Source organism: Phyllobates terribilis, unplaced genomic scaffold (genome assembly GCF_046119375.1).
Source record: "Phyllobates terribilis strain yellow unplaced genomic scaffold, ASM4611937v1 Scaffold_13__5_contigs__length_258822181, whole genome shotgun sequence".
NCBI classification, from domain to species: Eukaryota; Metazoa; Chordata; class Amphibia; order Anura; family Dendrobatidae; genus Phyllobates; species Phyllobates terribilis.
In genome coordinates this window covers 155,105,245-155,126,144 of record NW_027362773.1, presented here as the reverse complement: position 1 = coordinate 155,126,144, position 20,900 = coordinate 155,105,245, and the positions used below count along the sequence as shown (strand labels likewise).

The window sequence follows — 20,900 nt, the reverse complement described above, 5'->3', positions numbered from 1 at the left end:
AGTTTCAGAGGTGAAAGTGAAGCTTACACTTAGCCAAAAAACACATCACCCCACACCTACAGAGACCAGGAACCCGGAAGAGATGGTCTTTATATCCTGCTAGTGGTCCGCACACGAGTCACTGGGAGAAATGACCCAAGGGTGGAAACGTCTGCAAACCAAATTGATCAGACATTCCTGGGATAAGGAGAGGTACTCCTTGCACTTTTCATAGTATTAATGGTGCTAATGATGTGTCGTTGTGTCTACATCTAGCTGTAGCAGAATATTGGCATATCAATACCGTACCTCAGCTCAGAAAGCTCATACTGGTGGCCAGTGATCTCCTTCTCCAGTTTCTCCTGCAAAGATTTGGCTTCTAGCAAAAGTTTCTCCAAATCCTGAATCCTCGTCCTAAGTTTTAGTGATTCCGAAGCCGAATTGCTGATCAGTTCTGTTACCTAGCAAGAAAGAAAAAGAGAAGTAAATAGAAAATCCTCATTTTCTGCTCCTAATAAACATGCAAAGAGTCAGTACAAACCAAGATAAGTGCTACCAGACAGGACTATGTCCACTGACCAGAAAACCTCCTGTCCTCAGGGGCAGTTTCTTAAAAAAAAAATAATTATTCTTTACTCACCCTCCCTAGGTCTCGCTCTAGGTCTTCAGCATTATTCCCGGTATCTGTTATGGTTTGCAGCGCTGACGTCACTTTGATATCGCTACAGACAATAACTGAACTTGACGGCTCTGCTCGGCTAGACAACAAGAGACGCTCAGATTGACTGATTTGCTAAATCAATGTCGATGTGACGTCAGCGCTGCAGACAACTGCGGACACTGGAAGCAGCGGTGGAGACTTGGAGCTGGACCCGGGGAGGAGGAGTAAAGAACAGTTTTTTTTAGTTTACACTTCAGCCGGGGAAGAGTCATTTTCTGAAAACCTCTTTAAAGGTTGACCAATATTGGTTATTAGTAGTGTTGAGCGAGTATGTTCTGTTAACCCTTTCGCCGAGTATGCTCGGGCCGAGCTCCGAGTATTATAGCTGCTCGGTGATAAGGTTGAATCGCTCCCGTGTGCATGATTTGTGACTGTTTGACAGTTTTATTACATGTGAATGTCTATTTCTTACACATTCCTCACATGTAATAAAGCTGTCAAACAGTTGCAAATCATGCACACGGGAGCGATTCAACCATATCACCGAGCAGCTGTAACTACTCGGTGCTCGGCCCAAGCATACTCGGACAGAACATACTCGCTCAACACTAGTTATTAGGATTGTTCCACAAGAAAGTGTTTTACTCACATTATTGTATATTAGTTTCTTATTAGGATCATTTCTTTGCGCAGAGTTTACAGCTGCCCACACAAGTTAGATAGAAGTCAGCCAATAAGGTCAATTTTGGACGTTTCACCCACTCTTCACTTGAAACAATGGCTGCCAAAAAGGTCTTGGATCATGCTGGATTTTTAGGAAATACGGTAGGCCACAGCTCTATTAAGAAGCCTACGTCCCTGACATGCCGGCTGTTGAAACTCAGATGGTTTTATCGTTGGTGGCTGATGTTAATCTAACGTGTAGGGCCTGCTTTAATCATGCACTTTCGGCATGCAACATTTCATCCAAAGCTGTTACAAGTGCAATAAATACATAAAACACGTATAATCACGGCCAGCAATAAAACATACCTGTGATAATTTATCTGGCTGCGTGAAACTCATGTTAAGCTCATGCTCTGTGATCACCTTTTTAACATAAGCACCACCTTGCACAGACTTTTCAACTATAGTTCCTTCCTTGAGCATCTGGAGTAATCGCTCTCGATCGTGCTGTAAGCTTGCCATCGCTTTGGAAAAAGCATCCATCTGTTGAGCATAGGTGGCGCACTCAGAGGAGAGGCTGGTGACCTCCAAACCTTTATTCGTTAAGGAATTGCACAAAGAGTCTATTACAGCCGTCAGCTGGTCCATAGTAATCTGGTCTTCAATGGTGAGAAGATGTTCTGTAAGGAGGTTGTTACTTTTGAGAATACCATAGATCTGAGATTTGAAGCTACGTAGATGACTTTCAAGATCGTCTCCTCGGATCTTCTCAGTTTTCAGCTCAGATGCGTAACGCCATTGCAGTTCTTTAAAATCGTCAATCAAGGAATCTCGATTATCCTGTAAGGCTGCCATTGCTTTTCCGAAAGATTCATTTTGAGATTTCAACTGTTTATTCTCATGGAAAAGTCCCCAATAAGCTTCTTCAGCGTTTTCTTCTAATTTTTCACTAGCCAACTGATGGCTATTTTGTTCTAGAAGATCCATGAAATCATCATCAGATTTCTCCTGATTGTCCTGATCCTTCTTTTTTCTGGATTCATCGAGTATCTTTTCTTTGTTGATAGAAGCAATAAGACCTTCTTGATCTTTAACTTTTGATATTAATTTCTGATTCTCCACTTCTAAGGCTCCAGCAGAATTTTGCAGGATCTCATTGGCGCTTTGCATTTCTCTACACTCCTTCTCAAGATCACATTTTTCTTGCTCAAGGTTTTTAATCAGCTCTAGCTTTTGTTTCAGAAGTTCCTTTAATTGTTCGTCTTTCAGAGACAACACTTGGTTCAGATCTTCCCTATATCGGATGAGTTGTGCTCCCAACATGGCATTTTCAGCATTAAGGTCATCGAGTTTATTTAAAGCATTCCTAAGTTCTTCTTTAAGGCTACCATTCTCATCAGCAGCAGAGGCGATGATGTTGTCTTTTTGGCTTAGGACCCGTTCATTGCGTTGATTGATTATTTGTAATTCTGAACTAAGTTGATCTCGATCAGTTTGTAGTGAGGACATTGATTTCCTAAAGGCCTCAATTTCACTAGATAGCAAAGCTTTGTCACTTACTGCTTTATCATACTTCACTTTAAGACTTTGATTTTCTCCCTCAAGCCTTCTAGATTCCAAATCTGACTTTGTCTTTTCAGCTTCAACAGAAGACAAATGATGTTCGTAATCTTCCACTTGTTTCCGATACTGACTTTGGATTTGCTCCAAGTAGTTGGATATCTCTCCATCTTTGGAGGAGATTAACATAGAGATCTCCTTATCTTTATTGTCAATGATTTCTTTCATGTGCCGAGACATAGTGACCTGTTTCTGTATATCGATTCTAACTTTTTCACTCTCTAATTTAAGCAGTTGTATCTCCTGCTCATTTTCTGTTATTATGTCCTTTAGTGCCCTCAACTCTACATCTGTAGAGATCTCCTGGGGTGACCTCTTTTCTGATTCTACATCCTGTAGGACTATTTCTTTGGGTTGATAACGTGGCTCAGTTCCTTTAACATTGTTTTTTGTAATACCATTTCTTCCATTCATATGTTGTGAGGAATTATTAGTCGACTCTTCATCTACTAAGCTATCGGAGGACGGCAAATACTTTTTATCTACCGGCTTCTTGCCCTTTAGGTCTGCAGTTTCCCTGAGCTGAACTGATGCGTTCTCAAGATCTTTGTTAAGCTTTTCATTTTGGCCATTTGATTCCTTCAAAGCTCCCTCAAGATCTAATATGAGCTCTTGAAATCTTATAGAATCACGTTGAAGCTGATTGATCTCCTGTTGCTTCTCTTTGAGAAGTTCCTGTAACTCTTTGGATTTGGTTTTGGTTCCTCTGTTATCATCTTGAGCATATTTAATCTTTTCTTCGAGATCTTGTAGAACCTTTAATTGGTGTTCTTCCTTTTCCCGCATAATATTGTTTTTCTCGGCTCTGAGAAACTCTACCTGCTGACTTAGAGTATTGGTTTGAGCCTGGAGTGACTTAAATTTGTTGGAGAGCAAGCTGTTGTTTTTCCCAACTCTAAGTAATTCCATCTCTAAATTCTCCCTCTCATTTTTCACTTTACAAAATTGTTCCTGTATATTTTCTACCTCCTCTAGAAGAAGGGCCTTGTCATCCTCCAAAATTTTCACTTTCTCATCCAAGTTCATCTTATCTACTTCCATGCTACTCATGTCACCCTCTAATTTCAGAACAACGTTTTTTTCCTGTTTCAGTAATTGGTCAGAGCTGTTCAATTTCTCTAGGATATTAAGTCTTTCTATTTCATTCTTTTCCAAACTATCCTCTGTATCTTGAACCTTAGTTTCCAACTTTGCAACCGTTTTGGACAGGATCTCATTTTCACAACAGAGGGTAGAGATTTTAACTTCCATATCAGATTTATACATGCTCATGTCCATCTGCAACTTATCCAGTGCAGTTTTAATGACAGAAATACTAGTATTTTCTTTTTCTTTATTATCTAGAGAGGTCTTCAAGTTCTCACCAATTTCTCTTAAATGTTTATTTTCTTCTAAAAGCTTCCCGTTTTCTTGGGCTATTTCATCAAAGAGTGACAATTTCTCGGCTGAATCCATAAGCCACTTGGTTTCTAATTTTAATTTCTTTATTTCAGTCTCTTTGGATTCCAGTGTTGTTCTAAGTTTGTCCATCTCCACGTCGCTATCCTCGATTTGCTTCGTCAAGCCTTGATTTCCAGTCTGAAGGTCGTGATATTTCATTACAATGTCACTTTTTTCTTTCTTTGTTATTTCTATGACATGTCGCATCTTATCAATTTCATCACTAACGTTTTCGTACGCTTGAAGAAGGGACTCGTACTCTTTATTTAATTCACCATGTTTAGCTTTCCATCCGGTCAATTCAACTGTCTGGGAATCTTTTAAGGAATTCAACTGGAAAGAAAACGCTTCTTTTTCTTGGACAATAGATTCCATTGTAGATTTCAGGCTTTCACAAGCTGCCGAAAGATTTTCATTGACTAGTAAAAGGCGTTCTTTCTCAGACAGGAGATCGTTATTCTTCTCCATCAGTAATGAAATCTCAGACAGTTGGGTTTCCCGAATTTCCGAAAGTGAAAGTTTCATGTCTTCTGTTTCCAAAGTTAAAGATTCAATATTTTGTTTCAGTGTTTTGTTTTCCTTAAGTAAATCTTTACGTGACACCAAAGCCGCCTGCAGCTTTCTCTGAAGTTGCTCTCTAGAGCGGTTTTCTTCTGAAACTTTCCTCGCGTGATCTTCATTGAGCTGTTCAATTACTTTGCTGGTGCCCATAAGCTGCTCCTGAAGATCCTCAATCATGGTCTGCTTCTTAGAACAAGTTCTACACATTGGTGGACGATCACAACTTATATCATGAAGATTATCCAAGGCTGATTTTGTTTGGGGAACCACTTGGTTAATACCAGGGCTGTGTAAAGGCTGCGTACTTGATTGTACCAACAATACGTCATCTTTTTTGGAGTCTCTTAACTTTGTTCTAAAAGCTGATAACTCAATTTCCGCTTCTTCTAATTTTGACATGGATTCTTCGAGCTTGTCTTTGATCTGCTTATAATCACCCTTCAGTCTATTAGATTCTTCTTGATATTCTTTCAATTGGCCACGGATTCTTTCCGTGACTTCTTCATGGATTTTTACGTTTAAGTTAAGAGAATCTTTAGTTTCATCAATTTCTTTATCTTTTTCGAATACTTCAAGAACTTTTAGCTCAAAGCTATGCTTCAGTTTGGAAATTTCTGACTGACTGACCTGGCAAGTTTCTAAGCATGACTCTTTATCGCTGGTCAGTTGTTCAATGGTTGCCTGCTTACTTTCAATCATTGTTCGAGCTACTTCTATGTCTTTCTGCAGCAAAGTAATCTCATTTTCACAGTGTTCTAACTCTGCCGATTTAGAAGCCACTACGCGATTTAGAGAGTGTATCTGCTCTTCAAATTGCTGAATATCCCCAGCCAGTTTTTGTATTTCTGCTTTTAATAATTGCATTTCACTCAACAACTGCGTGTGTTCGGAATTTACTCTCAGCAACTCTGCTTCCTTGTCACGGATACTGTTGGTCAAGTCGAATGGTATTTTTTCACGCTCCTTCAATTCTTGTAGCTTTTGTGAAATATCTTCCATCCTCTTTTTATGGTCTTCTATTTCAAGCTCCTTATCATTCAGCTCAGATTCTTTTCGGAAAAGCAATTCCTGTTGTGCTTGGACTTGCTGTTGCAGAGTTTGCACTTGTTCTTTTTGTTGCTCACACTCTGAAAACTTTGCATCATATGAACGCTGTAAGTCCGACTGTGCTTTCTGTAGCAGCTCAAACTCTTTAATGCTTTTACTAAGACTTTGTAAAAGACCACCGTGTTTCTCTTTACTCTCAGAACTTCCTTGGCTGCATAAAAGCGATGCGTGGACATTATTATGAACAATGGAATTTTCCACGTGTGAAAATGAAGCCTCAGGGAAAGTCGAATCTAGATCGACGGTCGACATCTCTACAGACGACATTGGAGAGCTTGTCTGACCTTGTACTTTCTCAAGGCACATTTTCAGGTTCTCAAGACTTTCTAACAGGTGCACATTTTCTTCTTCTACGCTTTTTAATTTCTCCTTGAGAGCATTTTTCGTCTGATGTAGATTTTGTTCTTTTTCCTGAATGGTTCTTAAATATTCCTGGCACATGTTGTCTTTCTCGGAGAGGTTTTGCTGCAGTTCGGTGACGTTATTCTGGATCTCCACCAAGTGCTGTTCCTTTTCAGTGAGAGCGCTGTAAAGTTCACTTATTTTTGCATCCTTCTCCAGCAATTCTTGCTTAGCGAGCTGTACATAAGACTGCAGATCTTCATTCTCCATCCTAAGAGATTGTAATTTGCCATTCAAATCTTCTACGGTTCTTCCAAGTTCGGAGGATTTTAGCTCTTCTCCTCTTAATTCTTCTTGCTTATTTTGTTCAAGTTTTTCAATCTTTTGCATTAAATCTTTCCGTATAACTAAAGCGGCCTGAAGTTTCCTCTTCAAGTTCTCCCTTTCTTTGCTGAATTTCTCCGATTGGAGATCTTTCTCATTGATCAACTTGCCTAAATAGATTTCCTTATCAATTAGTATCTGTTCTGACGACTGTAATTTTTTCTCGCATGCCTCAACTTTCTCAGATAATTCAGATATTTGTAATAGACAAGAACTTTTATCAGACTGTAAACTCTTAAGCTCCATGCTCAAGCCATTCTTTTCTTCAGACACTTTAACCATTTCGCTTGACACAGATTCCATAACCTGCATCAGAGAAGCATCTTTTTCTTTTACTTGATCACCGAGTGTGGATATTAATTCCTTCTGCTGACTTAACTGTACGTTAAGTTCTTGGACAAGAGAATCCTTCTTCTTAACGTCTTCTAAAAGCTGCCCAATTTTTGTTCTTTCTTCATTCAACAATGTATGGATTTTTTGCAGTTCTTCATTAGATACCATTATTTCTTCTTGAAGAACATGTAGCCGACTGTTCAACTCTACAATAACATTTTCTTTTTCTTGTAAGATCCTTTGGACACTGGAAGCGTTAGCTTCAGCGGTTTTAAGTTCTTCTATTAATGATTCATTATCTAGCTTTTGTTCTTTAACCTTCTGTAACTCTTCAAGAAGAAGGTCTTTCTCTTTCTCAAACGAGAGAACAGACTGAGCCTTCTGCTCAATTTCTCTGTCTTTTCCCTGAAGTACTTCCTTTAACTCTCCTACTTTCGACTTGTAGTCTGACACATTACAAAGCATCGAGGAAAACTTTTCTAACTTGCTTCTATACTCATGCTCAAATTCATCAGATTCTGAGAAATTCCCATCGCACAAAGCACATAACCGCTTATCAACAAAATGCAAGTCTTTAAGCAAACTCTGTAGCATCTCCTCCTTCCCTTTAATCTCATTGCCTAAACTGTCATTCTGTTCTCTAAGTTTCCCATTTTCCTCATTCACTTGTGTAACCTCTTTTTCTGATTGTTGCTGCAGTTCACTAAGATTGAGCTTTAGATTTTCTAGATTTACTTTCAAAGCATAGCTGTCCTCAGCTTGAGCACTAACCTGCTTCTGAAGATCAGTATTTTCGGCTTTCAACACATTCAGGCTTTCTCCACCGGAGGAAATACGTGCTTCTGCTTCTTGTACTTGACGCTGAAGATTTCCTATAACCGTGTTTTTGTCGATTAACTCATTCCGAAACGTGGCTAAGGAGGCGTCTCTATCTAACTGTAATGATTGCAAAAACTTTTCTAGTTGCAATTTTTCTTGAACTGCAGACTCTAATTGCTGGCATATCTGTTGTTTGTCATTCGCGGAAGTTTGCTGCTCTTGCCATAAACTTGCATTTAAATTGTCCATGTCTTGCTTCAGATTTTCAATACATTGACCTTGTGAAGAACATCTATCCTCTAGGGTCTGAACGAGTGCTTTAGTCTCTTCTCTTTCCCTTGTCAGTGCTTGCAGTTGGGTAGAAGTTTCTTGGTACTCTCCCTTTACGGACTTTAATTCAATTCTTAAATCTTCCTCTGCCCTCTGATGTCGGGAAATTATATCATCTTTGAATTTCAAAGCCTCCGATATATTTTTGACATTAGAACTACCTTCGTCTAATTCTTCGCGTAAAAGATTAACCTCGCTGGCAAAAGCCTGAATGTTGCTTTCCAACATTTGAAGCTTAGCATCCTTTTCGCCTGCGGAGCCTAGAAGTTTGGAAATCTCGACTTCCTTACGGCTGTTCGACTTTGACAGCTCCTGGTTTTGCTCATACAGGGAGGCATACTTCTCCTGTAGATTTTGCACAGCATTTACTTTTTCAGAGACAGATTGCTCGAGGGCTATAACTTTAAGACCAAATTCATCCACAGTTGTTTGAAGAGCGGAACTAAAATTTCTGTGTTGCTCCAATTCAGCATTTTGGGCTTCCTCCGTTCTACAACGTGAACTTTCTTGCTCTTCCAAAGAAGCCGTCAATTTGTTAATATCAGCGAGTTGCTTTGTATTAGTTTCCTCTAAACTAGTTACCTGTATTATTAACACACTGCACTGCTCTTCCTTGTTTAACAATTTCCCATTTAATTCCTCAACTTCCAAAATAGAATTCTTAATGGTCAGATCTTTATCCGATATGGTGGCCTTATATTGGGCATTATCATGCAGCAATGATTCAATGGTCCTCTTCTGCTCTTCCAAAGACTCTTGAAGTTCAGATAACTGGGCCTTGAGATTTGCATAGCCGTCATCCTTCTCCTTCAGACATTCGTCTTTTGTCGCTAAAAACCCATTCAGTTCTTCTACATTGTCCATCAGCTTTTTGATCTGAGCGTGAAGATCAGAAATGATCTCCACATGCTCTACCAATTGAGTTTTTAATAACTCCGCTTCCTCGCTCTTATTTTTTAATAACTGCATCTGTTGACTCAGTTTCTGCAATTCCAGTTCTCGATCTTCAAGCCTTTGACCCTGTTGAGCGCAGTCCGATATCGAGCTTTGCAGTTTGTTTTGAAGGGCGGAGATAGTCTGCAAATATTGACCTTCACCTTCTAATTTTTTTTCCGTTTGTTCGATAAGTTGCTCTTTTTGGAGGAGAAGAGCGTCCCTTTCTTCAACGCTACGTAGCAGATCCTGTTTCTCTACTTGCAGTAGATCAATCTGATCCTTCAAAGACAAAATAGTATGGCCCTGTTGCGATGAATGAGAGCTGAGAGCGTTGACTTCTTCTGACTTATTGGACAATGTGGTTTTAAGCAGTTCAAGGTCAGAATTTAGTTTCTCTTTTTCTGTTGTTAACATATTTACCTGCTGATTCAGTTTCTGCAGTTCCTGTTCTTGGTCTTCAAGTCTTTGCCGCCGTTGAGCACAGTCCGAGACGGAGCTTTGCAGTTCGTTTTGAAGGGCGGAAATAGTCTGCCCTTCACCTTCTAATTTCTTTTCCGTTTGTTCGAGACGTTCCTCTTTTTGGAGGAGAAGAGCGTCCCTTTCTTCAACGCTACGTAGCAGATCCAGTTTCTCTACTTGCAGTAGATCAATCTGATCCTTCAAAGACAAAATAGTATGGCCCTGTTGCGATGAATGAGAGCTGAGAACGTTGACTTCTTCAGACTTACTGGACAAAGTGGTTTTAAGCAGTTCAAGGTCAGAATTTAGTTGGTCTTTTTCTGCTGCTAACATATTTAACTGCTGATTTAAGGCGTCTACCGCTGACTGACTTTGCATGACTTGTGACTGAAGCGCGTTCTGCTGAGTTTCTAAATTTGATATCGACAACAAGCAGGACTCTCTTTCGTGAGTTAACCTTTCAATTTCCTTGCTACCAACTTCTACTTCCACCCTAATTTTTGTATTTTCCTCTATTTTACTATCAAAATCCTGCTGCAGCTTGGCGAGAGCTGTATTTAATCTTTCTACCTTCTCAGTGACTTTTACATTGATCTCTCTAAGCGCCTGCTCTTCACCGTGTAGCTTATCTAAGTTCTTTCTCATATCCTCAACCTGAGTAGACTGCTCAGTAAGGAGGGACTCTTTCTCCACCAACACCAATGTCTTACTCTCTACCATTTGTCTTAACTCTTCCACTTTTTTTTGCAACGTGACATTTTTTTTCTCATTTTGTTTTAACTTTTTACACTTCGTATCGTAGTCGGAAGTTTTGGATTTTAGATCCTCGTTTTTCTGTTGCTCAACGATCCTGGATTCTTTCAAATCCTGTTCTAGAGACTGAATCCGAGTCTGCAATTTATGAACGACTTCTTGCTCTTCGCGCAAATCATTCTCTAATTTGAGACACTCCTTAGCCTTCTCTACTAACTGAGCGTTGGTAGTATTCATATTCTGCACACCTTGAGCAGAAATTAACTCCATTTCCTTCTGAAGATCCTCCTTCTCACGTAAGAGACTTGATGTTCTGTTCTGAAGATCTGACAGCTCCAGTTCTTTCTCCGTCACCTTTTTCTGGATATCTTGCAGCGACTGGGTCATAACAGATATTTCAGATTCTTTTTGGCCAACTTGAGCCTGCAAATTTTCCATTTCATTGGAAAATTGTCTATTTTGATCCTCCAAGTTATGAACTTTTCTTTCAAGTTCTTCAACAGAATTCATCGCTGACTTCAGAGAAGTCTCTTTATCTGCTAGTGAGCTCCCCAAGTCTTTGGTTTGCGCACTAAGTGCTTCTATTTCAGAATGCAGTTTATTTATCATCTCTGTTTTCATGTCCATCTCCTTTTGAAATTCTTCATTCTTTTCTTGCAGCGTTTTTACCAACCCCTCCTTACTCTGTGTCAGCGTTGTAAGATTTTCCTGCAAAGACGACAATTCTTCCTGCTTACTGCTCAGCTCTTCATCCAGTTTACCGGATCGATTCTCGTGCTCCGACAGCCGTTTTGATAATTCTTTCATTTCTTCGTCTTTTTTTGCCAACTCGGAAACTAATTTGTTGTATTGTTCTTTTCCTGTTTTCAGCTCATTTTGAAAACTCTGTTCTTGAGCGCCCTTTTCTTCCAACAATAAAGAAAGCCTTTCTTTTTCTAAATGATCTGCTTCAAACTGTAATTTTAAGCTCTCTACTTCTTTTCTGTACTTCTTTTCCGTCTCATCGACTTGTGTAACAGATGCGTTCATCTGTTCTTTAAGAGACGCAATCTGTGCCGAACATTCAGTAAGGTGATTATGGTGAGTTACTGCCTGTGCTTGGATCTCCAGACGAAGGTTTTTGATTATTATTCCGTTCTCATTTATCTGTCTAATTAGCTCTTCTGTTTCTTTAACTTTACTCTCATTTTCATGTTTTGCTTTACTTAACTCTGACTCCGTTTCGCTCAGTTGCTCAGACAGAGATGATATCTTAGAGACGCCTTCCTGGACATCCAAAGATTGCGTTTCTCTCAAATGGTGAAGTTCTCTTTCCATTTTTACAAGCGCGTGGGACATCTCGCTCATCTGCTCCTCTTTAAATTCAATGGTCTCCTTAAAGATGGTAACCTGCTCAGAGTATTCGCTCAGGCTTGCCGAGAGAGAGGACATTTCTCTGTCCTTTTCTTGCAAGATCTCCTTGAGAACGTCTATTTCCCTCTCGCATCTCTGCAAGTCGTGAAGAAGTTGCGATTGCTTTTCTAGATGACTTGTGTTAAGTCGATCCAGTTCATCATTCGTCTGATCGAGGTCAACTTGGAGCTTTTCCAAAGACGAATCTTGTGCCAATACCTGTAGGCGATAAAAGTACATACACAGTAAGATTGCATTACGAGCATGCAACATATATTATTCCATCTCTGTTCTGTCCACCCTTAAGAAAGAAAATAATTAAAAAGATCACAGTCTTGTCTACATGGGTTAAAAGGCATAGTGCATAATTAAATGTACTAACTGCAAAACTTTTCTATCGATGTAATCAATTTAGCCTTTACTAAAACTTTAATGGCAGAAACTGAGTTTCTTTTTTTTGTAAATTTACATCCTCCAAAACTACAACTCCCAGTATGGCTTTGATAATATATTGGGAGTGGCAAAAAACATTGAGATTATATGTCTTCTATGGCACACTTACGCAGCGAGTCTTTACAAGGACATTGTTACGTTAGTGAATTGCTAGAGCAGTTGTACATCTGCTCCAGATATTTTAGGTCCCCTCGGAGGCCTAATTCCAATATTTCAGGCTTAGATACGTCCAGGTAACCTTGTAATGGTTTAGCATCTTCAGATATAATTGTATTATGGGCTGTCATCGCTGCTAAATAATAAAATATCCTCCTGGATGAATGACGCACGTACCGGTAGCTCGTCCTCAGAGGTCACGACGTACACAAAATATTCTAGAAAAAGACAGAGCTGATGCCAAAAACGTCATAGGAAACTGAATATTTCCAACCATTCAAAAGCCTCAAAGCCCGCGAAATAATGCTTCTGCCATCGAGACTTCCATAGGTCCATGATATATGCAGCCCGAACTAGTATGTATCGTATGTATGAGCAATGGAAAGGACTGGGTCCAACACAATTTTTTTCCAATGATCACCCATATCATGCTTATAACGTCTTCACTCATCGAACCATAATCAGCGGTTTCTTTACCCGAACGTTTACTTACCCTGTCTTTAAATGCAGACACCTTCTCCGTGAGCTCCGCATTGGTCATTTTTAATGCAGAGTTCTCCAATTCAGATGCCTGCTGCCTCCTTGTGACTTCGTTAAGCTACGGATAAAAAAAAAAAAATAAAAAAGGAAAAAAAACATTAAAATCAGTTTATGAAGCTATAAAACTTCGCCATAGGAAATAATTACAAGCGATGTCGCAGTGCCGTCGCTACGATTCCAGCTTTAGGAGACACATGCCGCCGTGTAGCCCTAGCTTTAGGCTGTGTTTCATCAATGAAAAAAATGGACAAGTTCTACTTTTCTATTGAGTCAGCTTTGGGTTTGTGTGTAGCCCATTGACATGTAAAGATTTATATATATATATATATTCAGTATGTTAGTGGTTTCAGACCTTCTGTTATGCAGTTTGCAGACTGATCCAAGTTTTAGATTTTTTTCTTGTGGGAGTGTTTCTCCCAGTAATACAGGCTGGATGTGAGGTCTGTGTGTCTCTCCCAGTAATATAGGCGGGATGTGAGGTCTGCGCGTCTCTCTCAGTAAAATAGGCTGGATGTAAGGTCTGTGAGTCTCTCCCAGAAATATAGGCTGGATGTGAGGTCTGTGTGTCTGTCTCCACAGTAATGTAGGCTGGATGTAAGGTCCGTGTGCCTGTCTCAGTAATATAGGCAGGATGTGAGTTCTGTATATCCTCCCAGTAATACAGGCTGGATGTGAGGTCTGTGTGTCTCTCCCAGTAATTTGGGCTGGATGTGAGCTCTGTGTATCTCTCCCAGTAATATAGGCTGGATATGAGGTCTGTAAGTCTCTCCCAGAAATATAGGCTGGATGTGATGTCTGTGTGTCTGTCTTCACAGTAATGTAGGCTGGATGTAAGGTCAGTGTGCCTGTCTCAGTAATACAGGCTGGGTGTGTGGTCCGTGCGTCCTTCCCAGTAATGTAGGCTGAATGTGAGCACTGTATGTCTATTACCATAATACAGACTGGATGTGAGGTCTGAGTGCCACTTCCTAGTAATACAGGTTGAATGTTAAGTCTGTGTGCCCCTCCCCTGTAATACAGGCTGGATGTGAGATCTGTGTGTCTCTCCCAGTCATACAGGCTGGATGTGAGTTCTGTGTCTCCCTCCCAGTAATACAGGCTGGATGTGAGTTCTGTGTCTCCCTCCCAGTAGTACAGGCGGAATGTGAGTTCTGTGTTTCCCTCCCAGTAATACAGGCTCAAGGTGAGGTTTGTCTCCCTGAGTAATACAGGCTGGATGTGCAGTCTGTCTTTCGCTCCCAGTAATACAGGCTGGATGTGACATCTGTGTGTATTCAAAGTACTCTTGCCTTCACTAGCTCATGTATCAGGACAGCTTTTATCCTGCCCTTATTTCCTCTTCATGTGCTTCTCTCCATACTCACAGCCTATTTTCTTTGCCCTGCCTGAGACTCTAGATGCTTCCTTCCCTGTCCACTCTGTGAACAATCTATTTACAATCGCCTCCTTGCTGTTATTTCGAACACTGGGAGAGGAGTTGGTGGGGAGGCAAAGAACAGTCAGAACTAGGTTCAGGAACTATGATGGATTTGTATCAGTTTTCCAAAGGACAGTCAGCAGCAAAACAGTACAAAACTTTTAATGTCAACTATTTGGAAAGTTGCTTGATTCTGCATTTAGTAAGCAAATGAACAATAAACAAAAAACTAGGTGCAAAGTGGAATCAATAAATGTCGGAGTTTTATTTCCCTCTTCTGATTCATCCATACAATGGCGGAATGCCTGAACTAATCAGTGGTAGTGAGTATCTAAATTGACTGAAAATGCCGATTTTTGGTGAGTAACGTACGTCGGGCCTATTCTGTGCCGAGCTGGACGATTGACTGACCTGATGTTCATACTGATCCAGCCTTTCCAGCAGCTCTTTGTTCACGGCCTCCTTCTCCTGCAGCGTTCTGGAGATCCTGCTCAGCGTATTCAGCTTCTCGGTTACCTCCAGGATAGTTTGCTCCTTTTCAACAATCGCATTTTCTAGAAATGCATTCCTGTTCGTCAAGCTGCAAAAACATTAATAGGAAGAGTCAGTGCGCGATATAGAAAGAAAAGAATGTGCCACAATTAATTAGTATAAAAAAAATAAATCAATGCAACTATTATAATATATCCTTAGAATATTCTATGGATGAGCCATACGCACAGAAACCAGATGCCTCCAAGTCTTTCTGAGACACCGCGATCCTGGAAAACTGATCATTGCTTATATTCTACTTTAACTATTATGGATGAGCGTTATTTATTTTTTTTTTTGTTTGGTTCTGTGTAGAAAATCAATGGCTATCCTTTAAGTGGCAAGTCAGATCCCTCTCTCAAATTCATAGGGATCCCCCATATTCGTATTTCTTTTAATCTCTTATTTTTATCTATCCCTTTTTAATTGTACCTTTTATTCTAAATACATTTTTCCTTTTATTCTAATCACCTCCGAAGACCGGATCTTTGCTAGAAAATATAGATTTTTGGGTACTCACCGTAAAATCTGTTTCTCGTTATTCTTCATTGGAGGACACTGCACCATTGCTTCTGTGTCCCCCAATGAAGTGACTGAGAAATGTAGATTTTTGGTACTCACCATAAAACCCGAGTCTCGTTAGTCTTCATTAGGGGACACAGAAACCATGGTGCTGTGTCCCCCCCCCCCCCCAATGACACGACCAAAAAATACAGATTTTCTATATCAACGTCTACCTTACAACAATCTACGACTGCCTTTTAAAACTCGGGAGACAATACCCTTTTAGTTGATCATTCAAGGTAGAAATGAGGTCATGGTGTTTCTCAGTCTCTTGGCTCTGCTGCTGACGAATCTGGGCCAACTGGGTCTGGAAGCGCTCGTTTTCGCTCTGCAACAAAGGATTCGTAGGAAAGAGACAGTTTAGAAATCAACACATCACCGACTTGTGCACCGTAGAAAATTGCGAGAGTCCGTGATAAAATGGCGTCCCATCAAATCTGTCACCTCCGTGAAACCAAAACCAAATTGCGACTGTGAAATTGAGAAGAAGAATTGCGAAGTTGTGGCTATCTGCAGCCGCCAACTATATGCCTTATTATGGTCTATTAAAACTAATGCAAGATCGGTATCCTCCTTGTAAGAAGCTGCGGGCAAAATGTGCGTTGGGGCTTGAACGAAGTATCTTTCTGATCGGTGGTGGTCCGGCAGAATACACGAGCCATAGATCTAGTGCCGCAGAGGGAGGAAACGGAGCGCCAATCCATATGATTGAATAGGTTTTCCAGCACAACCGGCGGTCGCTGCTGTGAACGGGAAACATTGGAGAGGATTGCAAGACAACGGCCTCTTCACTCTCAAGATCATATCGTAGTGGTAGGACATTGCTTCAGGAGATGGCTAAACCCTTTAATAAGTAGGTTGCATATATCCATGAGACACCCGGCACCTCCACCCATTAATAGGTCCTACAGCGGCCGAATGTACACTGTGTATAGAACCAGGATAGCACGGCTCCATACACCATGTAGTGGCAGTTATTGGTACTGCAGCTCAGGTCACATTCACTTCAATAGGAGACGAGTTGCAGTATCTGAGAACGGACACTGCACAGTATTCGCCTCTGCATGCTGTGTACTTCGAATGGCTCCAGCAGATTAATGGGGGGGTGCAGGGTCCCTTCTGATCTGATACTGATTAGCCATCAATAGCGTAGCCCTCATCAACCACGGTAAAAACAGATCTGCTGACAACCAAGCTCCGTTTTACTGTATTATATATGTTAGAAGCACCTCAAACACAACGGTAAGGGAACAGCCACACAAAAGCAGTGTTAAGACCCCCAGTTCACACACCTCACACGTAAGTGACCGTACCCAGCCCCACACACCTGGGGAAAGGACGGAGTCTCTTCATCTACATCAAAAGTTACCTGTGTTAAAAGGCTACAAGTTACAAGACCCGACAAGGAAGCAGATGCAACATCTTCAGCTACAGATAGATCATCATATTTAATCTTTTTTTTTTTTTTTTTTTTTTTTATTTCCCTCTACAAATGCTCATTAAATTGTGATTTAGATCTGGAGCAGACCCATTCATCGTTAATATGCCGCACGCCCCTTGTGTCCTGCACCGGTGGCCGAGACTAACCTGCAAGGATTCAATGCGGAGCTGGAGCTGTAAGCGGTCCTCCAGCTCCTGACACCGCTCTTCTAGGGTCATAATCTGCTCCTGCAGCTGATTCCTTTCCATCTCCAGCTCTTCCACGACGGCTCGTAATCCTAAGTGTAGAATACACAGCATATCAGACGGGCCGGCTATGGACGTGTATATCAACCATACCTCATTACAATTAATATCTTAAACTTTACAGCAAAGAGCAATCAGGCAATGAAGGGGGTCAAGAAAGTTGACAAAGTTTTAGAACTTGCAGAAAAGTGCAGAGAACTTCCTGCAAGAAAATCCTAAATAAGATGCTAGTATGCACCTTGCAGGTGATGGATTAGACGTTGGATGGCAGATGATTTTCTTATAAATGGAATAGCAATAAGGACTATTTAGGTACTTGAATGGGGCCGAGCTCCAGCGCTGCTTTCTGTTGCCCTCCGACGCATTAGTTTGCTATTTTTAATGACTACAATGCTGACGAGACCCATTCACGTCCACAATTTTTGCTTTTTTTGGGGGGGGGTGGGTGGGGTGAGACACCTGAAAGACAACCATTTTTGGCCGCCTAATAGCTCAAAAGGACTTTCCAAAGTCCCGAAAGACTAAGCAATAAAGGCTGTCACTCGAGTTTCTCCCGAAAGGACAGACTGCATTGCGACTAATATAAGAAGTGGATGATGACTTCTGCCGTTTGATGATACTCGGTGTAATGGCGCGATGGCAAAAGAAAGTAAAGAGTCAGCGAGTGCAGTCATGGGCAATCCATCATGCAATATTTGTGCTGAGCAAAGAGAGTCCCAGACGGTCATACAGGGAGAATTACGTGACGGCCATTCATCTGAATGTCCATCGGTATATGAACCAGCTGGGAGCGCCACAATGGGCTACTTTGGCTACTAGCTCCATGATGTCCATTTATATCCTAATGGTGCATATAGATGACATAAGCCCTTAAAGGGGTTTTTCCAGGTTTAGAATAGTGATGTCTATGGCATCAATATTACATGGCTGGGGGTCTGACTCTCAGCACCTCTTCAAATCAGCTGTCTAAAGGGGCAATGCAAGTGCTGCAGCCTCTGCAGGCACACTTCATGCCGTGGTGCTAGATATTGCAGAATCAGACTATTCACGTCCATGTTGCACTGACACTACTGATTACATGGCGGGCAGGTAGACAATAAAAAGGGGTCTTCCAGCTCCGCTCACTTCTGCATCGGGAGGTGCAGGTATGCTGATACCCACAGGATCGCACGTGCAAGTGGCCAATATTGTGCACATATCGCATTCATTACAATAGGACAGACGCACAATATCTGCCGCATCGGACACTGGCAAATATCGGCAGACGGTGTGTCACCCTCCCCTGCTGACGCACGGTGCCGGAATAACCATTTAACAGGCCGTGACGCTCGGACGTCCCTTCAAACGGATCCCCACCGATCGGACATTGATGACCCATCCTCTCAATGGTTCATCAATATCTGGATCCTGGAAAAACCTCTTTTAAAAGAAAATTTAGGAAAATAACACATAAAAGCTAGAGACATAATACCAAAACGATGCACAGAACCCAAGAGCCAAACTAGGCAGTTCATCCAGCTTGCACATGCCTCGAAAAAAAAAAAAAAAGGGATTAAAACAATGACATAAAACTCGTGTTAGGAACCAACCACGGAGCTCAAAGTAAAAAAAACGAATAATGGTGGCACAATAAAAAAAAAAAGGAAATAAAACGGTGATGCAGTGCATGCTCCACCCCTTGTCTGGCGGGCGGCTCAGACACAGGGGGTCAATAAACTGTCTAGTGGGGTCACACCTGAGTTTGAAGAACCGTATTCAGGCCACCAACCTCCCATGTTCTCGCCCTCTACTATTTCGCTGCTTTCCGTCGCTAGGTTTTGCTCTTCGAAGTTCTTGAAGCTAAATTCATCCTGAAGGAAATAGAAAACGTTCGATCAGGCGACTGTCATGGACGACTTAGCTTGGCATACTATAGGGTGACGCAAATTTAAAGGGGCTGGCGTAAAAGAAAAAAAAATGGAACTTTGCCTACGCAACGCAGGTCTCAGCACCCCCATTACTTTTGCATTTCGAAATCGGGCATGACGGGAGCCCGACCTTGGCACTGCTGGACTCCTTTGTGTCATGCCCCTCCCATCTGGCTATTTTAGCAGCATATATCTTAAGGTCTCCATTCATATTAAAATAATCTGAATCCACCACATAGTGGACAGGAAAGCCGACCCAAGTGTACGGGGGCATCCTGACTATTTCCCCGACAGAAGAGATCAGAGGAGAGAAGGATTGGGCACGCTGAATTGCAACTCAGACCACACAGCGTCCTCTGTATCAGCACCGCCAACGTCATATTCCCTATCCCCCCCATTAGGGCAGTGACTAAAGGAACCGAGATAAAGGGAAGAGTCACCCGGTCGTATAACTCGGAAGAGGATCGCAATGAAATGCTTGGACTGGCTGGCGGCTCTCCTCACCCGAGCCTGACAGCTGCATAGAAATAAATGCTGTCACGCTTGGGTGGGTAGAGCCGACGGCCAGTCCAGGCATTGTGTTGCGATTCTCGTCCAAGTTATACAGCCGGGTGACTATTTCCAAACTGGAAAAATGGCGTAATAATTCACAATTGTGAGATCTTGCAATCAGTAGAGAAATATGATGCTCCATTAGCCATAAAATATGTACCCCCCCACTTCCTTGAATGACCTGCAGGGTTGTGGACGCTCACCTGTATTTTGGTGGATCCTCTGCTGCCTTTCCTCCGAGCCGTCCTCAGTTTCCCCAGTCCCGGAGCTGCGCTCAGCTCTTCCTCCAGTTCCACCTGCCCTGAGTCCATGGCTGGATCGGAGCAGCCAGGAAAGAACCAGTCATCCTCAATCAGTTTTGTGCCACAGGAGAGCAGTTTACAACAAAAGCTACACATTCACCCTGTAAGCCCCCCAAAATCCCACCCATATCTACTGGAAAAAAAACAAAACTCGTAAAGAGTTAACGTGGACATAGAGTTCCCAAAACTGAAAACTTAAGGGTTTGTGTTATGAAGTGTTACAACGTGCAAGTAAAAAGGCCTCCGGCAATTTAGAGGGACATACACGGGAAGAGATGAATGCAGATGATTATGTACATAAAAGCATCGGAGTTTAGTGCGGAAAACAAAGAAGTCACAGAAACACGATGCGTCAAACTGGGGAATCACTAATGACAATCTGATTCTATTGTGACCGATATGTAATTGGATCACGTAACATCAGACATGACGGGTACGAGATCGAGAATTGTGCACTTGTAACCAGGACATTCCCATCGGTTTTGCCATCTGACACAATGTTCAGGTGATTCAGTGAGAAATTGTTATCATGCAAAGAGGAAAGAGAAATTATATATAAAGCAGAAGTGACCAACAGAGTTCAGATAAAGCGACTGCTATAGATATCTGGTGCTCACTCACTATCCTGTACTGATCCTGAGTTACATCCTGTATTATACTCCAGAGCTGCACTCACTATTCTGCTGGTGCAGTCACTATGTACATACATTACATTACTGATCCTGAGTTACATCCTGTATTATACTCCAGAGCTGCACTCATTATTCTGCTGGTGAAGTCACTGTGTACATACATTACATTACTGATCCTGAGTTATATCCTGTATTATACTCCAGAGCTGCACTCATTATTCTGCTTGTGCAGTCACTGTGTACATACATTACATTACTGATCCTGAGTTACATCCTGTATTATACTCCAGAGCTGCACTCACTATTCTGCTGGTGCAGTCACTGTGTACATACATTACATTACTGATCCTGTACTGATCCTGAGTTACATCCTGTATT

General features: G+C 41.5%; 1 protein-coding gene across 4 annotated transcripts in view; it reads right to left on the bottom strand.

The window, feature by feature from the left end:
• Positions 1-20,900, bottom strand: part of LOC141174121 (uncharacterized) — a 113,108-nt gene that overhangs the window by 54,943 nt on the left and 37,265 nt on the right. For 2 of the 4 annotated variants that reach the window (XM_073658793.1, XM_073658790.1), the window contains exons 15-22: positions 19,792-19,901; positions 18,865-18,979; positions 17,031-17,161; positions 15,662-15,771; positions 14,760-14,928; positions 12,885-12,989; positions 1,673-12,001; positions 289-440 (exon numbers count right to left, since the gene is read on the bottom strand). In XM_073658793.1, the coding sequence (XP_073514894.1) occupies positions 289-440; positions 1,673-12,001; positions 12,885-12,989; positions 14,760-14,928; positions 15,662-15,771; positions 17,031-17,161; positions 18,865-18,979; positions 19,792-19,901 (11,221 nt within the window). The remainder of the gene's footprint in view (positions 1-288; positions 441-1,672; positions 12,002-12,884; positions 12,990-14,759; positions 14,929-15,661; positions 15,772-17,030; positions 17,162-18,864; positions 18,980-19,791; positions 19,902-20,900) is intronic. The other 2 variants (XM_073658794.1, XM_073658791.1) reach the window with 1 other exon arrangement.